This window comes from Camelus bactrianus, chromosome 14 (genome assembly GCF_048773025.1).
Source record: "Camelus bactrianus isolate YW-2024 breed Bactrian camel chromosome 14, ASM4877302v1, whole genome shotgun sequence".
Classification (NCBI taxonomy): domain Eukaryota; kingdom Metazoa; phylum Chordata; class Mammalia; order Artiodactyla; family Camelidae; genus Camelus; species Camelus bactrianus.
In genome coordinates, this window is record NC_133552.1 from 10,303,718 (window position 1) to 10,323,593 (window position 19,876).

A 19,876-nucleotide genomic window follows, 5' to 3' on the forward strand; every position below is an offset into this window, starting at 1 on the left:
CAGTTAAGAGGTTTTAACATTACTATTAGCGCTATTGCTAGAACCCTGCCCTGAGGTACAGGATGAAAAGCAAAAAAGCTACAAGCCTGAAGACACTGGAGGTCCCAAGTAGTAAAGAAGGTCTATAAATGTCACCAGAACGTAGTTTCTGCTTCTTTTCAAATGATGCACTGCCAGAGTTCTTTTGAGATCTCTGAGAAGAGCTCTCCTCGGGATTAGCTGGCTCTCAGGGCACTCTACCTCTTTGAGAAGAACCAGTACGTGGAATCTGTGCAGTACCTAGAGGCCTGAGATTCTGCGGCATGTGATACATTCCAAAGATGGCCCAAAATAGTAACTCCTATTCCACATATTCTTTCAACATGACCTTGACATTCTTCCCACTGAGAACTGCGGTCTATGTAACATCCCTTTGAATCTGGGCAGGCTTGTTACTTGCTTATAAGGAATAATACTGGAAATTTCCAAAAGTATGTCAGAAAGGGTAATGCAGCTTCTGCCCATCTGGTGGACCGTTCACACCTGAACCATGAGCTACTGCGCAGAAGCCAGATAAGCTTACAGCCGCCATGCTGTGAGGAAGTCAAGGGGCGTGGAGAGGCCGTGTGCAGGCAGTCCTAGATTCTGACCTCTCCCAATCCAGATGCCAGATGTGTGACTGAAGGAGCCTGCATGAGACTCCAGCCCCCAGCTACTGAGTCACCAGTCAGCCTCTGAATCTTCCTAGCTAAGGCCTAAGGCTCTGACATCATGAAGCAGATACCACCTGTCCCTGCTACGCCTTTCAGGATACTCGGCCCACGGAATTCGTAAGCATGAACAGACGTTCGTTGTTTCAGGCCGTAAGTTTGGGATGGTTTGTTACACATGGATAGTATACAATCTTGTAACAGTATAAACTCAAAAAACTTAATTACCTCTGAATTTAGTTTTCCACATATGTGTGGATAAGGGCAAGTTTTCTGAATACTGACCCAATAAAAGCTTAGCAGCCTGTAAAGTCAGGGGTAAGGTAGTAATAGTGAAGGTTTTTTCTTTACAACTTCTTTAAAAATTTCTTTCAAAGGTCAATTTTAACTGTTACACTTATATTCGAAAATCTGGCTTTATCTTTTCTACTTGTCTCAAGCAGCTCTTTGACACTGGGTAAAATATTTTGTTCCTATCTACTTAATTATATTTCACTTAGTTTATTGATTTTTCATGCTGAAGATTTCCTCTGTTACAGACACCTGTATTATTTTAATGGGTTTTTAGTACAGAGATGGAAACCTGTATTGACAGTCTTTCAAATAATAGTCAAAATCCCCTACTGGGTCATGAATTTGACTTACTGTATAACGACTGGCAATGTTTTTTAGAAAACCAAATAGGTCTCAATCTGAGAGCTACTACAGTTGAAAAGTTAAAATGTTAACCAATTGAAGTATAAATATATGTGTCAGTAATGATCATTCTGGTTTTAAAATAAATGATCGGAAGCCCTTTCTAACCATAATTAAATAGTAGGGCCTACTTCCCAAGGAGCTTTGCTGTAGTTCTCAGATCTTTTCATGCTTGTACTGCTGTGTGGTTAAGGAGGGCTGCTTTGCTTCCAAAGATGGATGAATATCATTTTTTGATGGAGGAAGAAGGGGAAAAGGGGAGGAAAGAAAAAGACTAAGAGACAATTTCAAAGGAAAATAACTAATTTTATGTTCATAACTATTCTGAAAGTTTGGAGATTCTTAAAGCTTTTCACTACTAATTTTCCCAAGACTGTGAAACAGAGATAATACACCGAGAAGAACTTCCACAATATGATGATGTGATATTCAAAGACACTTGTTCCTTCTATTTTTAAGTATTTATAAATTGATCATTTAGAACCAAAATATAAAACATTATCTAAATATTCTGTAATGTGATCCAAAGGTTTCACATTATACGGGAAAAAATGACTATACTACCTGACAAGATGTTTTGAGCCACTTTCTCACTCCATTCAGGTAATTCCTTCGTTTTTTCTTCTGAAACAGGCTCGCAGGGTACAGTGTGACTCAGATTAACGTCTTCATTTGAAGTACCTTTGGCCTAAATAATAAAAATATTTCAAAATGTGAAACAATGAATACTAACAGGGAGAAAATCATAAGCATTTTGTAATAAAATATTAAGCCAACAAATAGTAATTAATGAAAATATTTCCAGCCAACTTAGTTATCAGTACATTTTACTACATAAAGCTCAATACCATAACTGCCATTGAGCTGAAAACTGTGCTGGTCTTATGTAAGGTCCCCCTGGTAAGTAAGATTTAAATACCAACATATTGCCAATACAGCACTCATTAAATCATATTTAAAAATTGACTAACTTTTTTCTTTTCTTGATTAGACTAAGTTCCTTCATAGAGCTATCATCCCCTAGATATTAGTATACACCCAGTACTCAGTAAAGTTAAAAGATTTTTGTTAAATCACTGAATCAGTAAAGGAAAATGTATCCAAATGAACTGGTTTTGATAGAAATCAAGTAAAAACAAGTAAAAATATATAAACACAAAATCTGCCATTCGATCTGAATGGAAATGGAAAACACAGAAATACCTATACTTTGCTAATTTTATAGCTAGGGCCAACACTCTAAAATCTCAAAGTTAAATTTATTTTCATTCTAAAAACTTATGAGTAGGCTAATTCAGACCTCATATTATAAAATAACTTGAAACTCAAACTCCCTAACAGAAATACAAACACAACTTCACTTAAAATATAAAACAACATTAAAAGCAAAACAAAAACTTCTACATGGGGCAGAAAAGCTACTCATAAATAAAACCTAAATACGAACTGAACAAAATACTTGCAACTTCTATCCTTGACAATGGGCTGATGTCCCTAATATGTGAAGAGCTCTCAGAAACTGAGAAGAAAAGAACTAGCAACCCAGTAAGAAAATGGATAAAGGACATGATTAGACATCACAAAGAAAACATAATTCAAGAAACCTCTAGGCAGATGCTCAACCTCACTAATAATAAAATCAAAAATGCAAATTAATAAATTCCAATATACAATTTCTCATCATCAGATCACCAAAATACAGAGTGACCACCCACTCTGCTGACTAGGTTGTGGGGAGACAGGTACTCTCACACAGTACCGTGGAGTGCTGAACAGTATAATCACCAGGGAGGGCAATTAAGCAAAATCTATCAAAATCACAAATGTATTTATCTGTTGACACAGTAATCCCACTTTTAAGAATTTATTTGATGAAATTACCTATAGATGCATGAATCGATGGCTCTACAAAGTTATTCACTAAAGCACTGTTTGTAACAGCAGTCACACCAAATACCCCTCAATAAGAGATTGATTGAAGGAACTATGATATATTTATACAATGAAATACAAAGTAGCTGTAATAAAGACTGAGGAAGTTCTCTATTTACCCCAGATTACTATCAAAAAATATATACATTGAACACTCTATATGATGTTACCTTTGTACAAGAAAGGGAGACAAATAATAACAGATTTTCTCTGTTTTTATCTGCCTAAAAAACCCAGGAAAGAAACACAAGATCCTAATAAAAGCAATTACTTACAGGGGCAGGAGGCAAGATGTAGAAGCAGGGACACGATGGGAATAAAGTTTTTCAATGTATCTACCTTTTTATATAATTTGATTTTTTTAACTAAGAAATTAAATTTAAAAAATGAAGTTTTAAATTCCATTTTGGATCCCCAATGTCCTCATCAAGCTAGTCTAAGATGCTCAACGTAACCCACAGTGACAAATGGCAAGTGAAAGCAGAGTATTTGTGTGACAGTCATTAATTCCAAAGATAATTACTAAGCACTTACAATACAAAATACAACAATGAACACCAGCAAACTGTTTATAATCCAGTACTCACACAATGTTATTTTCTTTCTTCATACATGTGTTTATACTATCTTCAGGACTCATCTTAGCCATAATGCCTTCTAGGAGGGGCCTCTCTCACTGCCTCCCACACCTCTCATCTATGACGTCAGCCTGTACATTATGCAGCAAGTACAACCTAGTGTACAGCCTATGTACTTTTATCTAATGGTCACACTGGGTAGAAATTACCCCTTGGCTAATCTGTCCTCCTCACTACATGGTAAATACTTTGAGATGAGAAATTTAAGCTTTTTCCCACTACGCTCAGCTTTCTAGCACTCAATAAGTATTTACTGAACTCTAATCTAAATTCACCATTTCGAGCATATCATATACTCAGAATCTAAGAGATGAAAGAAAAAACTACTAAATATATTTCTGAAAACCCGTTTTCTCTGTCCTGTTGACTACTCATGAAGAAATAAGGAACTGAATAAAAATGGCAGTGTAGGGAAAAGCATACCTAGCCCCAAAGATCCTGGTGTACACAGGAAGGCAGACAGTAACACAAAAAAGTATATGCATCATTAAGTAAATATAAAAATCCTTCAAATAGTTCAATAAAAAATCTATCCCCCAAAACACAGAATATCTTTTAAAATAGTTTAAGTAACAAATACTTAATTTAAATTTCTTAAATTTAGGAAAATATTAAAGCTGATTCTAATTATTTTTACCAGTGAACACTTTGTGAATCTGCAAGCTGCTTGCAGTAAATGGAGATAAGATCTTACAAATAATTTAAACTGGTGAAAGGTACCCTTAGAACAGAATACACTCCTACCTTGTTGATCTTTCACTTACTTACCTTTTTCCCCCGTTTTCCTTTATGACGCACATCCTTATTGCCTTGGTCCAACTGTCTCACATCAGTGCCACTGGCTTCTTTCAATTGGTCAGAGGGGCACCTTGATCTCCCAGGAATTTGGAATTCATTTTCTCCTTCTGCCCGGTCCCAATTAGCCTAGGGAGTAAAGGACTAAGCTTAGCTCAAATTTAGATTTCCTCCAAGCTTCAGTACACCATGCTCTAATACGCCTATTCAAATAACAAGTGTTTTACAACTATTTTGTTACTCCTTCTCTATATTTTTATCTCATCACCAAACCTCAAACCTTTGAGGTCTTTGGTTCACAGGATATGGCCTAAAGAAAATTTCAAAAGACAAAGTACAAAAGATAAACTTATAGCAGATGACGGTATAAGTGATCATTAAATCAGATGCAGCTACATGAGTTTAATTAAATTATAAGTTTTAGGAAACACATACAAGACTAAATGAGTTTAAAGGCAATTAACAAAACGCATGTCCAGTTTAACTACTCCACATTGTTGGAAGACTGATTTTGTTTTTTCATTTTTGCACATAATACTAAAGGTATTCTGCTTGCATATACTTTGCTGAATGAATGCTTAAGAGTAAAAACAAGTCAAAATTATAGCTAGCAACTAACTTTTTTTTTTTTTTAACTAATAACTAACTTTTGTTTACTCTTGGGGTTCCAGGTCAAGACAGCAAACTAAAAGTAACATGCAACCAAAAAATAAAACTGAACAGAGAAAGAAAACACATAACCTAAAGGTCAGTTTAATTTCTTTCCTAGAGCCCAGTAATACAAGTCAAATGAATGTAGAGGTGAAAGGAGAAACAGCTCCAAAAAAAAAAAAAAAGGCCTGGAATACTTAACAATGTCACTTCATTTAGCTAGCAGACAGCAAAACTTAGACTTGAACCCCCATCCATTTGACCACGTTCCTGCCTTTGTAAACTCCTCTCCTGAGTACACCGAGACTATGCACACTTCTGTTTGAGGATCATGGCCTCTGTTAACATAGCTTAAATGTCTAGCATTGGCTATGCTCAAGAACACGTCGACCACCAGGTCATTCTCTTACATAGTTCTTACAACCTAATGCTGAGATGACTCTATACACATCCACTTAGCTGGTGATCTGCTCCAATCACCTCTGATCCTTTTAATACAGGTATGGTTCGAAAGTGTATCCTACTTTCTGAAAAAAACAGGAACAAATCTTTCATGACTGAACTCAAAGGAAACTGCTTTGTGAACTCTTCCCTGACCTCCTTTCACTTTTCTTCACCACCTATCATACTGCACTGTGGTTAGAACAGGAGCTGTTCTATACGCACCTTTATAGCCGCCTGCTCTTTCTTCTTACCCCATCATTTAACACAGTACCTGGTTAAATAATGAATTCTAAGTATCTGCTGACTGAAGAAGAAAATAAAAGATTATACTACCATGCTGTCAATCTCCTTCAGCCTAGATAACTGTCCATATTCACAATGGGAGATATTTTTCCCCTCTTGTCTTACATTAGTATGGGCAAGACCACCTAAAGAAAGTATCTCCATTATACTCTATTTCTACTCCCTATAACAGATCAGCACGTGGGCAGAGGAAACAGGCTAAAAAAGGCAAGTTCACAGGATGACCAACCATATTGTAAAAAACATTTTATGTTGCCTTCATTTTCCAAGAGAACAAGGATAATTCCTTCAAACAAAATCTTTTCCTCAAAATGCCAATCATACCCCTAAAATGTCCAACATAACCCATTTGCTAATGCTGAAATTACCTCCACTTCACCTTTCAGTCCCATAAGCCTACTTTTCCAACTGAGCCTTAAGACAGTGGTGATAACAAGAGCCAACACTCACAAAACATTACCACTTGTAAGCACTGATATAAGTGCCTTAACGTATTCACTTTTAATCTTCAACACAGCCCAATGAAGCCCAAAGATGTTATCCCCGTTTTATGACAAGAAGTATAGAGAAGATCAAAGACTTGAGTTAAACAGCTCTTCTGGAAGAGTTTGAATTCAAATCCAGGCAATCTTGACTCCAGAGCCCACAATCTTAATCATAGCTGTTTACAGCCAATTCCCAACTTGTATTTGTGAACACACAAGCAAATTATACAGTCTCAATCTCCCAACTCCGATCACATTGGAGCTTATTACACTTTCCTTAAAAACACAAGTGTTTATGTTAAAGCAGATTTTCATCCTAAAGGTGATCACACAAAATACCTGGAGCCGAAGGTCAGACATTTGTCTTAATAGATCCTCGAAGAGTTCTCTGTCATCTTCCGGTAACTCAGAAGACAAGACGACCCCCACAAAGCATCCTGATGCTTGTAACATTGTATCAGGAAACATGTAGGCTCCTATAGTACATTTAAGAACTGGAGATCTATCAGGAACTAGAGGATACAACCAGTCACAAACCTGAGAAGATAAATTAAAAAGAAAAAAAAATCGAAGAACAGACTTAGGTTTTCAGTGAGGTTTTAAATATTGTTATAGCAGCAATAGACATTTTAAAGTTTGAAATGCATTTTATAAGGCCTTCTAGAACCACCAGCACTACAAGCCTCCAATAAAAATCAGCCATTTGCTAGTCTCATCTCCCTGCAAGCCACTCACCAGAACTGTGCTAAAAATGTTGCTGCTGCACTAATTATTCAGTCTTAAAACTGGTGCCCTTAAATAGTCCACTGTTATCAATAACGAGGTTAGCTTTAAATAAGTAATGGTCAAAGTAAATTAAATTCAAATTATTTATCCGTTTGTATAAATAAAATCAACTGTTTCCAAGCACTCCACATGTATTTACTGACTTAATCCTCACTATTCCATGAAGTTGGTTAATATTGTCATTTTATGTACAAGAAAACGGAGGCACGGAGAGGTTAAGTTGCTCTGAGTCAGCAGCCAAAAAGCTGAGCCAGGGTTAAAACACATGTTATCTGCCACCAGAGAGCTAAACAATTATTATAATTAGAAACCCAGCATTTACAATGTTGAATAAATTTTTTTAAACTAAACCCAACCTGATCTGATAGAGCTAGAACATTAAGTTACATTTATGGATTCACTATCTATTGTGAAGTTAAATCAAAATGACACAAAACTGCCTTGCAGCGTCATCTAGGGAGGTCAGACTGTCACACTAAAGCTTAATTAAGCTCACCTCCTGGAGATCTAAATTCAGAAGAAACTAAGTTTAAATTAGAATATCCAAATGTATTCATTTCCATTGAGATACGTTCTTTGAGTGACCAGAATATAACTATGCCTCTCTCCCTGGACACTGTCTTCCTCACATTAAGAAACTTGGCAGAACAATCTATTATCAAAATACTGTGTGGTGAACATGAGTCAAAGAGATGAAAGATTTCACATAAACAATAGAAAATTCTGGTATATATCCGTCATCTCTGACCAACAGCATTACAAACATGCAGGGAGCAGAGTACTCATATTTGATTCTTTCCTAGAAAACATTTCCCAAATTTTTATGGATTCTTTTTTGTCATCTCAAAAGCCACTCTCCAACTTTTCTAAAAGTCAAGCTTCAGACAAGTTACAATAAAACTGATTGCTATATTTTCCAAAGTATGATATATAACCTGTGGTATAGGGAATGACTTCAAGTAATACGTAAACTATTTAAATTTGAGTAGTTATGTATTTTAATATGCATTAGGGAAAAAATAACATCTTTCCCTCCATTTCACAGTTGTTATTGTTTAGGATAAAATTAACATATGAGACATTTAAATAAAAATATTAAGTGACAGAAGTGATGAATTTGACAAAAAAAAAACCATGGTTCTACTTAAATGACTGAAGTTTGGGAAAGGTTTTTTTCACTAGGCTGTGATTTCTCTAAGACTAACTACATTGAAATGGAGTATTCTCAAATCTTCTCAAATAAAACTTCATAGACCTTTCTCAGGATAGATTTTACAGACTGGTGAACTCATTTACCATAAGCTGACTTCTCCCAGTTTCACTTTCAGAGGGCAATCTCATGTCCAAGTTCCGTATGAACTGACTACAAATTTAACAGGTTTAAAAAGTATATTAAAACTAAAGCCAAGAGAAAAATAGTTTTAGAAGCCATAGAATTCTAAGTGTGCCTACGTAAAACCAAATTAATTTCTAATTTCCTAAATAAAACAATAGTGTTTTTTTGCAGCATAAGAAGTTGTATCTAACATCTAATAATACTTAGTTGTTTCAGTGTTTGTTTTTCACAACAAAAGTATTCAGTGAACACATGGTAACTCCCTTTCAAGACACTGCTACAAGCATCTGAATACATGTAAATGAGAGCCCCTTAAAAAGACTCAAATTTTGGGTACGACTTTACTTTTTATTTAGGACCCAAAATAAAGAGATATTGGAAAGATGAAAAATAACATTAAAAGCACTAGGACAGGACAAATTTTCACTAGAGAACAAGTCATTTTAATGGCTCACGTAACCAGTTGAGTGTTTCTGATGTTAATTTCTCACACCTCCAACAGCTCAGGCCCCGAAGGTTTTTTTAAATTCCATTGTTACAGTGCACCTCTATTACCACAACAGCAGAAAGTATTGTATCTTTTAGCAGCTCCCTCACAATCCCAATTAATAAGCCTACTCTTTTTAACCTCAAGCCTTCTTTTTTAAAATAACTTATGGGATCACACTATTCTTCCTGTCCAATGATGAAGTCTTCCTTTCAACAATGCCCCAAAATATCTCCTTCATACATCCCTAGAAGGTCTCCATCTACCTTTAAACAACTTTCCAGTTGAATCCATGTAAAAGCTGCATAAGAATTCTGAGGATACCAAAAGAGAAAATCAACCTAGATAACCAGTACTGCAACCAAACCACATCATCTGGACTCTGGACTAAAGTACCTACCTTGCTCAGATCTAGCCCAGTTCAGCCCCTCAGCTGGGGCCTGACAACATTTATGGAAATCTACAGTGAATTCACACGTGAATTACATAAATCTCTTTTAAAATTAAAGTTCTTAGTTTTTTTCCTCAGATAAAAAAATTAGAAGCTAAGGAGGAATATTCCAGTCCCTCTCAGGTCCTGTCATTACAAATTTAATACTAAAACAAGACTTTACATCTAAGAAAAAAAGAAAAAGAAAAGGCTACCAAACACAAACATAGATGTTCAAAGCTCATAAATTTCATAAATATATTTTAAAAGGAACTAAAACTTATAATGATCTTTTTGTAACTCAGACACATTATAAATATTAATAAAAATAATGTATTTTACACATTTTTACATTTTTCTTTGGCTTACCTGAAGAAACCCAGGAGGACGGTTTAGAACTGTATCAAGAGAATTATCCAAGAACCTCACGATTCGAAGGTACCCAGGATATGAAGGTGCACTAACCTCCCCTGCAGGATTTACAAAAAAAATCTGTACTCCATTTGGTATCAAAATCAACTCATCTGCATCTAGCCCTAAGGTCTCAAGAGGAGGTGGCTGAGAATGATTCCTGTAAAAGTTTTCCCCAACTGATGAAAACTCTCCAGATTCTGTTCCATAGGAGACAGTGTAGTGGCCCTCAGCAGCCTGAGGAGTATAGGCAGGAGGCGCTTCTGACGGGTGACCGTGAGATGCGAAGGATAAAGCACTAGGTGCGGAAACTGACTCTGTACTTGTAACTGAAGTATTTCCATTTACTTCACTGTGCTGAGGAGGTGAACTAAAGGACTGAGGCTCCAGTGACTTTTCAGACATGTCTTTTGGTGGAAATTCTGGATATAACTTGGGCACCTCCTGAAGATCATTCCGCAGAGAAGTGCCAAGACCCTTCTCTAGAATTTCCAACCTGGTACGTACATTCTGTAGTGTTTCTTTCATTTTCTGCTGCATCTGTCTAGCAGATTCCCACCCAGGACCTATCTGTTCAGGATCTGATGATGAAACGCTGATTCCTCTGAGCAAGTATCCTATTCCTTGCTTATAGTAGTTCTTTGCTTCTTCCTTCTGACCTAACTCATCCGTATTCAGTCCCTTATTAACAAATGAAAAGGCCTTCTTGTATGCTTCTTTGATGATCTTAACTTCAGCAGGTTCTCCATCTCGTGGCTCTTGCTCCATTTCTGCAGAACAGGGAAAATATTTTTAATTAACTTATTTAATTATTTGTTTACTTATTTGTTATCAATTTCTCCCACCTGAATATATTTCAGAGGCTAGGAGCCTTGCTTGTCCATTTTGTTCACTGATGTATTCCCAAAGTCTACCATCAGATCTGACATAGAGAAAGCACTCAATATGCATTTGTTAAATGAATAAATAAATAATGCTCATGGTCCTAAGTATCTTTTTAAACTAAAAACATTAAGAGATTAAGCCAGAATACATCTGTTGAGTAATTTTCTTGTTCCAGTTTCTAAGAAATAAATTTCCTGTATCTTTAAGGTTGGAACAAAAGTGTCTCATTCTAAAATTCATTATAATTCCAGGTTATAGCAGCTAATTAAAAATGAGGTTGAATCACACATTGGAGAACAGAAATGAGAAAAAAAAATCTGAATGAAGCTTTAAAGTTACCTGACTTCCATTTAAAGGTGGCAGGTTACTCACATACAGTTAGCCCCGTTCCCTCCCAAAGCTCCATTAAAATGACCAACAAGATTGTTAAAATGGCATAACCATTTTTCTTAACGAGATAAAGGCATGAACAGGTATTTCACAAAAGAAGATATTTAAATGGCATGTGAAAAGGTGTTCAACATATGATTCCCTCGGGGAAATGAAACTAAAATCCACAACATGACTACAGTTAACTCCTTGAACAGTACAAGGACCACTTACACGTGGATTTTTTTCAATAAATACAGTACCTGTATTTTCATTTTACAGATTTTTAAGTGTGGGGAAAATCTGTTTGATTAGAGATCACATGGAATCAGAAGACCTAGGGTCTGTGCCCTGATTCTATCCAAACTGCTTCTGCTTCCTGTCCTTGGATGAGTCTTTCATCAGTTCCACTGCATCTGCGGCAGAGATAGCTGCACAGGGATTTTTGACTGTGGCGGGGCTGGTGCCCCTAATTCCTCATTGTTCAAGGATCAACTATATATACTTATCAAGTGGTTAAAACTGAAGACTAAGAAGTGTTAGAGAAGACGGCAACTGGAACACTCATATACTTTGCTGGTGGAAGTGAAAAATGGTACAGCCACTGTGAAAATTTGGCATTTCTACCAAAGCTACGTTCACCCACTCTATGACCCAGCAATTCCATTTAAAGGTATATAACCAAGAAAAATGAATGAATATATACACCAAAACAGGTACAATAATATTCATAACAGCTTTATTCACAAAAGCCAAAAACTTGAAACCACCCAAATGCCCACCCACAGAAGGGATAAATAGTGGCATTTTTACACAGTGCAGTAACACACAGGAATTTAAAAAAACTGATGCCTGTAACACTGATGAATCTCACCAATTCTTTGAGCAAAAGAAGCCACACACAAAAGCCTTCATACTGAGACTACTATACTATGACTTTACAGGTAAAAGTGAAGAACAAGCAAAATTAGTCTATGATGACAGAAACAACACAGTGCTTACAGGTGGTGGTACACACTTGGAAATGACACAAGGGTACCTTGGAGCACATAGAAATGTTCTCTACCCTGATCCGAGTAATTACTTGGGTGTATATATGTGTAAAAAATCATTGAGCGATAAATTTAAAATTAGTGCACCATATGGCACTTTAACGTATCCCTTACTAAAATAAATACCAAAGCTGTAACTGACAGAGGATGAAGAGTCAACAGTACTTCAGTTCTGAAAAAGGAGGCAGACAAGTGGTAACTAACAAAACAGACCTGAGAAAGCTGAAGCCTACACTGTCAGTCAGGAAATCAGAGAAGCAGCCCCATTTACAGCACCTCCTAGAACCTCCAAAAGGCACGGGAGCTGATGGGATCCAGCCTTCCTCTGAAAGAGGGAGTAGAGGGAGAGCTGGGAGAAAGGACTGATTAAAAGCTATTTACAAAGTAAGACTCTCAGACCTCTCCTACACCAAGCACCCGGGACACTATTTCTCTCTAGCCCTGAAAGAAGATTGGATGTTGTAATTCAAAAAAGCATAAAATAAAATGTCTCTGCATGGGACTTCCAGGCATGATTAAGGGTAAATACAAAAGCAGGAGGATTAAGTGAAAAATTACATCCTGAATACTGGACCTTCAGCCTTCTCTCCGCAACTTGGTTCTTAGAGTTCTAGCAGCTGGGTACCACTCCAGAGAAAAGGTATGTGCGTTCTCTGAGAAACCTGACCCCGACCAGGAGGAGAGATCTAAAGACAGTGACACTGAGAGTTTTCCAAGGAGAACTGTCCAAGCAATTAACTCTTGAAAGAAGTGAAGGTTGGTAAGTTCTACCTCAGAGTCTCCAATTAACTCTTTAGTGCCTCAATCTTATATATAAGAAGACTACTAAGAATCAGAAAACAGATGAGGAAAACATCTAGTATGAAAGAAAAGAAAAATAACAATGCAATTTGGTTGAAATGGACAATATGCTGGGAGAAGAACATTTCAAAAAACCTTTATACCAACATAAAGAAAAATATAATATTGCATCTATAAAATAAAAACAGGACATACACATACAAAAAAAAAAAACCCCAAAAAGAACTAAAGGAGCTTTTAGAAATTACACACAAAATATCTGGAAGGAAAACTTAATAGAGGGATGAGAAGAAAAGGTTATAAAATTATAGAAAATGTCTACAAAGCAGAGCAAAAAGAAAAAGAGATAAAAATTGGAAAGGACATATAAAAACATCAGAGAGAACTCAGTTTAGGTTGAATATATGAAATAATTAGACTTCCAGAAATAGAGAATTGATTTAAAAAATTATGGGTAGAAGAGTTAAAGAAATAATTCAAAAAATTTCCCAGAACTGGAAAGCATGAAATCCCAGATTGAAAAGACCAGTGGACAAAGGATGAAAAAAGATCCACAACGAAGTTTCAGAAAACTAGGCTCAAAGGGACCATCTTAAAAGGGTTTATCCAAAAAAGAAAAGAAAAAACAGAAACAGTATCATTAATTTACACTCCTGAGTGAAAGTAACTTCCAAACCCAGCGAAGTAATTGCTCGGATATTATACCTGTTTCTTAGATTCCATGTTTGATGAAAGGAATCCCAAGGCTGAAGAAAGGAGTTCACAAGATGACAAATATGCAACCAATTCATACCAGAGCAGAGGACAAACTCTAGAGAAGATGTCTTCAAGCAGCTAAAATTGACAGAATCCCTAATGCATTTGAGAAGAGATCTACACAACTATGGGAGGATTCAGGTTTAATTAGTGATAAATACACAGTAAACTAAGGAAATAAATATCAAGACAATTATTAACTCCAGGGAAAGCAAGATGCTGAGCTAGAAAGAAAAATAACTGTATGTACCACATATTTCAGTTTTGATTAATGTCATAATAATTTAATAATGAATCTTGATACATTGATACAAGCAAAGTTATGATACAACCATATTCAGAAGATGGGAAGATGGATAGATAGAATGTTTATGTACATGTGGTATAGAATGGAAGACCTAAAAATCTCATCTTTCCCAATAGGAAGTTAATGGGTAACGCCTAACACCAAAAAATAGTGGCAATATAAGCATCCTGTTTAGAGATGACTCTGTCTAGAAAGGCCAAAAGAATTGGTAAGAAGATTGATACAAGCTATCTTTGGGAGTAACAAGTGAAGCTGGGGTAGTGGGAACTCTTTACCGCAAGCCTTATACAAATATTTAATTCTCAGTAATATGTGCACGATAAAAAAATTACTTACTAATTTTTAAAAAGCAAGCTGAAGCCTAGCAACTGTCTAATAGAATTACTATGTTAATTAACTGCATATGTAATTTAAAATTTTCTAACAGACACATTTAAAAAGTAAAAAGAAACTTCAGTGATATTTCATTTATCCAAATACATCCAAAATATTGTTTCATCATGTAGCCAATATATAAATTATTAATGAGATAGTTTACCTTATTTTTTCACATTGTCATAGAACCTAGTGTGTTTTACGCTCAAAGCATATCTCAATTCCAGCCACCTTCATCCAGAGCGTTCAATACCCACAAATGCCTACTGTTATTGGACACTGCAGCTTTAGTCTTTTCCTGTGATCTCGTTAAAATTTATGACAGGATAATTTAAAGGATTTAAGGCTGTTTTAGCAACAATCCACATTATAAAGGCATCACTGAAAGCAGCCTAACCATGCTTTCTTACCTGAAAAACAAACAGATTTTTCAACCTTATCATGTAGCACCTTCATGGTAGTGGAGAGAATATATTTAGTCCCCAATTCAGAAAACATCATATACAACTGACCATAATCAGCCCTTACTTGCCCTACTGCAAATCCACTGTCAAATTCCCTGGAAGTCTACTTTAGAACGTCAGTAGACTGCTTCCCCTTTCCACAGATCCTTCCCTTTCTTCCTTCAGAAATCAGTGGATAGGAATTCCGCACTCTTCCTTCCTTAGGGTACAAGGAGGATGAGAGTTCAGGAAGCAAGAGAGCAGAAGTCAAATAGCCTTTTGTGAGCTGATTTGGGAATTTAACCAGCATTAAGTTTGTCCAATTGACTTGAATAGGGTCTTGAACAACAGTGGGCACAGCAGGGCACCTGCTTTTTTGATACGTGCCACAAGACACCACTATTACCAAGGCACCATTTACAGAGTGTTTAAAGTGTGCAGGAGACTATGCCAGATGTTTATTTCATTTAATCCTTACAAACTACTGTTACTACCATTAGGTACTTGGCAGAGAAAAAAACAGGTTGAAAGCCAGTAACTGCCTTAGATCACATGTTTTTGAAAGACTCTGGAGCTAAGAATTATTTTCCCATTTTTAAAGGGTTATAAAAACAAGGATATGCAACAGAGATCGTATGTGACCCACAAACCTAAAATATTTTACAATCTATTACCTGGTAATTTACAATAAAAAAAAGTGTACTAACCCACTGCCCTCGATCACAATGTTACAGTTCAATTTCAAAACTAATCCTCTAAATCAGAGTTTCTCAATCTCTGTCTGATTGACATTTTGGGCTGAATAGTTCTTTGTTATAGGAGGCTGTCCTGAGCACTGTAGGATATTCAGCCGCACTCTGATCTGTATCTACTAGATGCCAACACCCGCCTCCACCTGCCATGTGACATCAAAAATGTCTCCAGACATTGCCAAATGCACCCCGGCAGCAAAATCATCTTCACTGATAACCACTGCTCAAATAGTCTTCAAATTAGGGAATGTGTACCCCTAGGGTACATGAAGACTTGTCAAGGAACATGTTCCAAAAACATATGTAATTTTAAGAAAAAGGATTCCACAGATCCCTCTACTTCCACTTAGTTCTCCTCACTAACACTGGTCTGCCTGGGAATATGCCTGTAGTCCAGCTATCACACTGTTGTTTTTCCTCTTCCAAACTCCTTTCACAATCTTCTCACTTTACAAAAAATACCTCTTACCCATTCCTATTTTTACTATGGTGTATTCCCCAGAATGGAAAAGCATGGTAGGATGGAACAGCCCAAAAAAGTCAGCGTTGTCGATTTCAACTTAGGCAGAACTTCAACTACCCATCATGTTAAGATATAAATTTCCATTAAAATTCTATTTTTCATATTTAATTATTCTTTTATCAAAATCCATCCAGTATTATGCTGTTCTGACCATCGATTACTACTTGTAAATATTCAATCCAGAAGAAAAATAACTCCTAGAGTTACAATCATAGGAAAAATTTTAATTTTTTAGTTTCAATTTATACAAATATTTTTATTAAAGACAAGTATAATAGAGAATCAAAAGCTTTCAAGCATAAGTACATTATATTAAGGTCACATTCTGTGGAGGTGGGTAAAAATGAAAGTACAATTTCAAGAAAAAGGAACTGTGTATGATATTACATATTTTTAAAACTGATGGTGATGGATACAAAAGTGCAATATTATACTCTTTGGGATATAGTTAAAAGTACCAATTTTATATTAAAATGCCAGGATCTATACAAAGTGGGAAACTGTATCCTTTCCAAGTACATAATAGTATGATGCAAAATGTTATAAATTAACCTAAACGTGTGCAAGGGGGATAGCTTTACAAAAATTATTTTGGGGGTTCATAAGCAAATTAAAAGCCCTACTCTAAAACCACTCACAAGTATACTATACCACAAACAAAACTCACATGGTCTGTGGCATTTAGAAGCACCATAATTTACTACCTTTTATTAAGCTCTTTGGATGTACTTGGCACTGTTCTATGCTCCATTTAATCCTCTTATCTTTGGAGAGTAAAATCTGATTTAGAAAATATTTTTCATATATTGAGCAGCTTGCTTAAAGACTAGTAAATGAGCTAGTAAACGGAAGTGAGATTCAAAGAGCCAGGCACAGTAGATATTTGTCAAGAAAATTAAATGAAATGTCTGATGCCAAAGCTAAACCTCCTACAATGCTCACAAGTTAGCAGACTGTGGGAGGGGAATTTGGTGTTTCATGGTAGAAAGACTTTTCACTCAAGCTCTAAAGAATAGACAGCATTTAAAGGCAGAAAGAAGGAATGATAAAGGAATCCTACGTAGAAGCAGTATTACCTTGCATATGTCTTTATTTCAGCGCTTACTTCACATAGTGTTTTGAAAGATTTCCTAAATACTGTGTCACTAGAGGAAAGGGGGCCGTGGCTATTTAAAGCGAAGGCAGGCGCGCGCGCGCGCGCATAAGAGGGGGGTGGGGAGCGTGATTCCATGGGTCAGCAGCAGCTGAACAGCCTTCCTTGCTAGGCACCTCCACTTTGAAGACAGAAAAAAAATTAGCAGGGAGAAGAGCCTGGATATTTATCAGGTGAAATGTAGTTGGGAATCTCAGCGTAGAAAAAGTCAGTATTAAAATATTATGTTTTTATTTTGTGATTGCTCTAGGATTTGCTTTATTCTCAGTAGCCTCTGAGAAAATTCATTTCACAGGGATAGGGACTAGAGAATGGTGACTTAAAAAAAAAAAGCCTATCATATCCCTAACCTCGTTAAGTACTTATCAAGTGTCTTGGAAAGATAAAAAATTATTACATGGTTTCACGCTTTATCTTTTACAGTTGAGAATAGTAAAAGTTTTTGAAATGTCAATCTAAAGTATTAAAACAGTGCCTACACCACTATAACCATCTTAAATCACAAATCAAAACGTGGCTCCAGCTACCAATGGCGCATTTATTTTTTAAACTTTTTTTAACTTTCTAATAAAAGAAGTAAAATGTTACTTGTTTCAAACATAACCATGCGCGCGCTTTAAAAACTATTGAAGAGCAAAGGTAAAACTCTGAACCAAACACTTATTTCAATCTCGTAAACACTGAAAGTAGTAACAATTACGCTAACGGTCAAATCACAAGCAGTGTTTAACAATAGTCATTTATCTCCCGACAAGGAGCATAAGTTGCTTTAATGCCCGCCTATCTGGTGGCCCTTAACCGAAAAAAAAAGGAGAGGTAATTTTTCCCGAAACCTGTAACTGCCTCCTGTAGCATCCCACCCTATTCTAGCTTGCTAGGGAAACTATAAACATTGACTTTCCTGAAAGCCCCACAGGTAAGAAACAACACACATAAGAGAAAAACTGTTTCAAACAGGTTTCATATATAAGTCACCAAATGAAGCCTGTTAATGGAACAAGAGAATGAGTTAATAAACAAACAAACAAACAATAGCTCCATTTACAACGGGGGGCGGGGATTCTTACCTTTTGTTCAGCTTTTGGAAATTTCAAAGAAAATTGTTGAATTCTTAGATATTCAAAGCCCTATTTCACAGGCAACAACAATCCTGAAGGAGAATTCATTAAATTACAATACAACAAAGCAAATCTGGAGCATCCAAGAGACAGAGTGAAGCAATTCACTACAATTGCGGAGTGGAACACTGGGCCAACCCCACAGTAACGCAATAATGCCGTGTCACGAAACTGCGCATTTCGAGAGAAACTTTTTCCAGACACAGAAATTAAGTCGGAGGCTCCTCTGCAGCGCTTAATCCCTAACAAACAGACGAATACCTGGACTCGAAAGAGGACTATCACGCGTTACCCATCCCCAATGTTGCTGTAAAGAACGGTCATCGAATTTTCACGAAGCTGTATGCGCTGGGTTAGGGTGAATAATCGCTGCGATTTTCAAAGCCAAGGTAAACAGCAGGGGGTGGGGGGCGTAACAATGGTCAATAGAGACGCCCCTAGGACGACTGTAGGGGGAGAAAGGCAGCGATCTCCATCCCGACAGTCAATAGGGGAGGGGGCCTACGGAGCTCGAAGATTCCGTAAATACATGAGATGGGGGTTAACTAAGAACAACTTCTCTAACTATTCTCTCCCGAAACCTCTCCCTTCATCGAAAGTTTCATCTCTGAGACTAGGGTGGGGGCCCGAGGCCTTCCCGGCCCTTCCCGCCCAGCCCGGCAGCTCGCGGGCCCAGGGGGCCCACGCCACCCGCCCGCCGAGGGGGCCCACGCAGGGGCGACTCCGTCCCGCCGGCCGCCGCCCCACCTGTGCCTTCCAGGCTCCGGCGCTTCGGCGCCTCGAGAAGAGCTCCCCGCTCGGCGGCCGCAGCTCAGGGCCGGCTCCCTCAGACGGACGCCGAGGCCAGGCGCTCGGCCGGGACCCGCCCGCGGCTCTCGGCGCCCCGCACCCGCGCGACCGCACGCCGCGACTGACAAAGCGAGCCGAGCCGAGCCGCGCGCTCCGCAGCGCGCCACGTCACGCGGCCGCGCCGCCCCGCCCACCAGCCCGGCTCCCGCGTGACCCGAGCGCCGGCGCGCAGCCCCCGCCGGCCGGCCTCCACGTGACGCCCACTCGGGCGGCCTGCCCGCGGGCTTGTGACCGCCTGCCCGACCTAGGTTCTGTCCACGCTGACCTTCCAGATGGCCTCTGGGGAGACGTCCGTCCACTGCGAACCCCTCAGTCGCCATAAAACTCGGGGGTAGGAAAGGATCGAGGGCGGAAGGCCCCAAGAGAACCTCCTCGGCGTGAACCCCCGACCAGGGTCTCCCGGCCACGTG

General features: G+C 37.8%; 1 protein-coding gene across 3 annotated transcripts in view; it reads right to left on the reverse strand.

The window, feature by feature from the left end:
• Positions 1-19,863, reverse strand: part of SPART (spartin) — a 31,976-nt gene extending 12,113 nt beyond the window's left edge. The window contains exons 1-6 of one of the 3 annotated variants that reach the window (XM_074378077.1): positions 19,365-19,579; positions 18,567-18,649; positions 10,042-10,853; positions 6,973-7,170; positions 4,724-4,879; positions 1,950-2,073 (exon numbers count right to left, since the gene is read on the reverse strand). In XM_074378077.1, coding sequence (XP_074234178.1) covers positions 1,950-2,073; positions 4,724-4,879; positions 6,973-7,170; positions 10,042-10,851 — 1,288 coding nt within the window. In that variant the 5' untranslated portion in view covers positions 10,852-10,853; positions 18,567-18,649; positions 19,365-19,579. Of the gene's footprint in view, positions 1-1,949; positions 2,074-4,723; positions 4,880-6,972; positions 7,171-10,041; positions 10,854-18,566; positions 18,650-19,364; positions 19,580-19,731 lie in introns of those variants that run through there. The other 2 variants (XM_045514108.2, XM_074378078.1) reach the window with 2 other exon arrangements.
• Between the last annotated feature and the right edge of the window lie 13 nt (positions 19,864-19,876).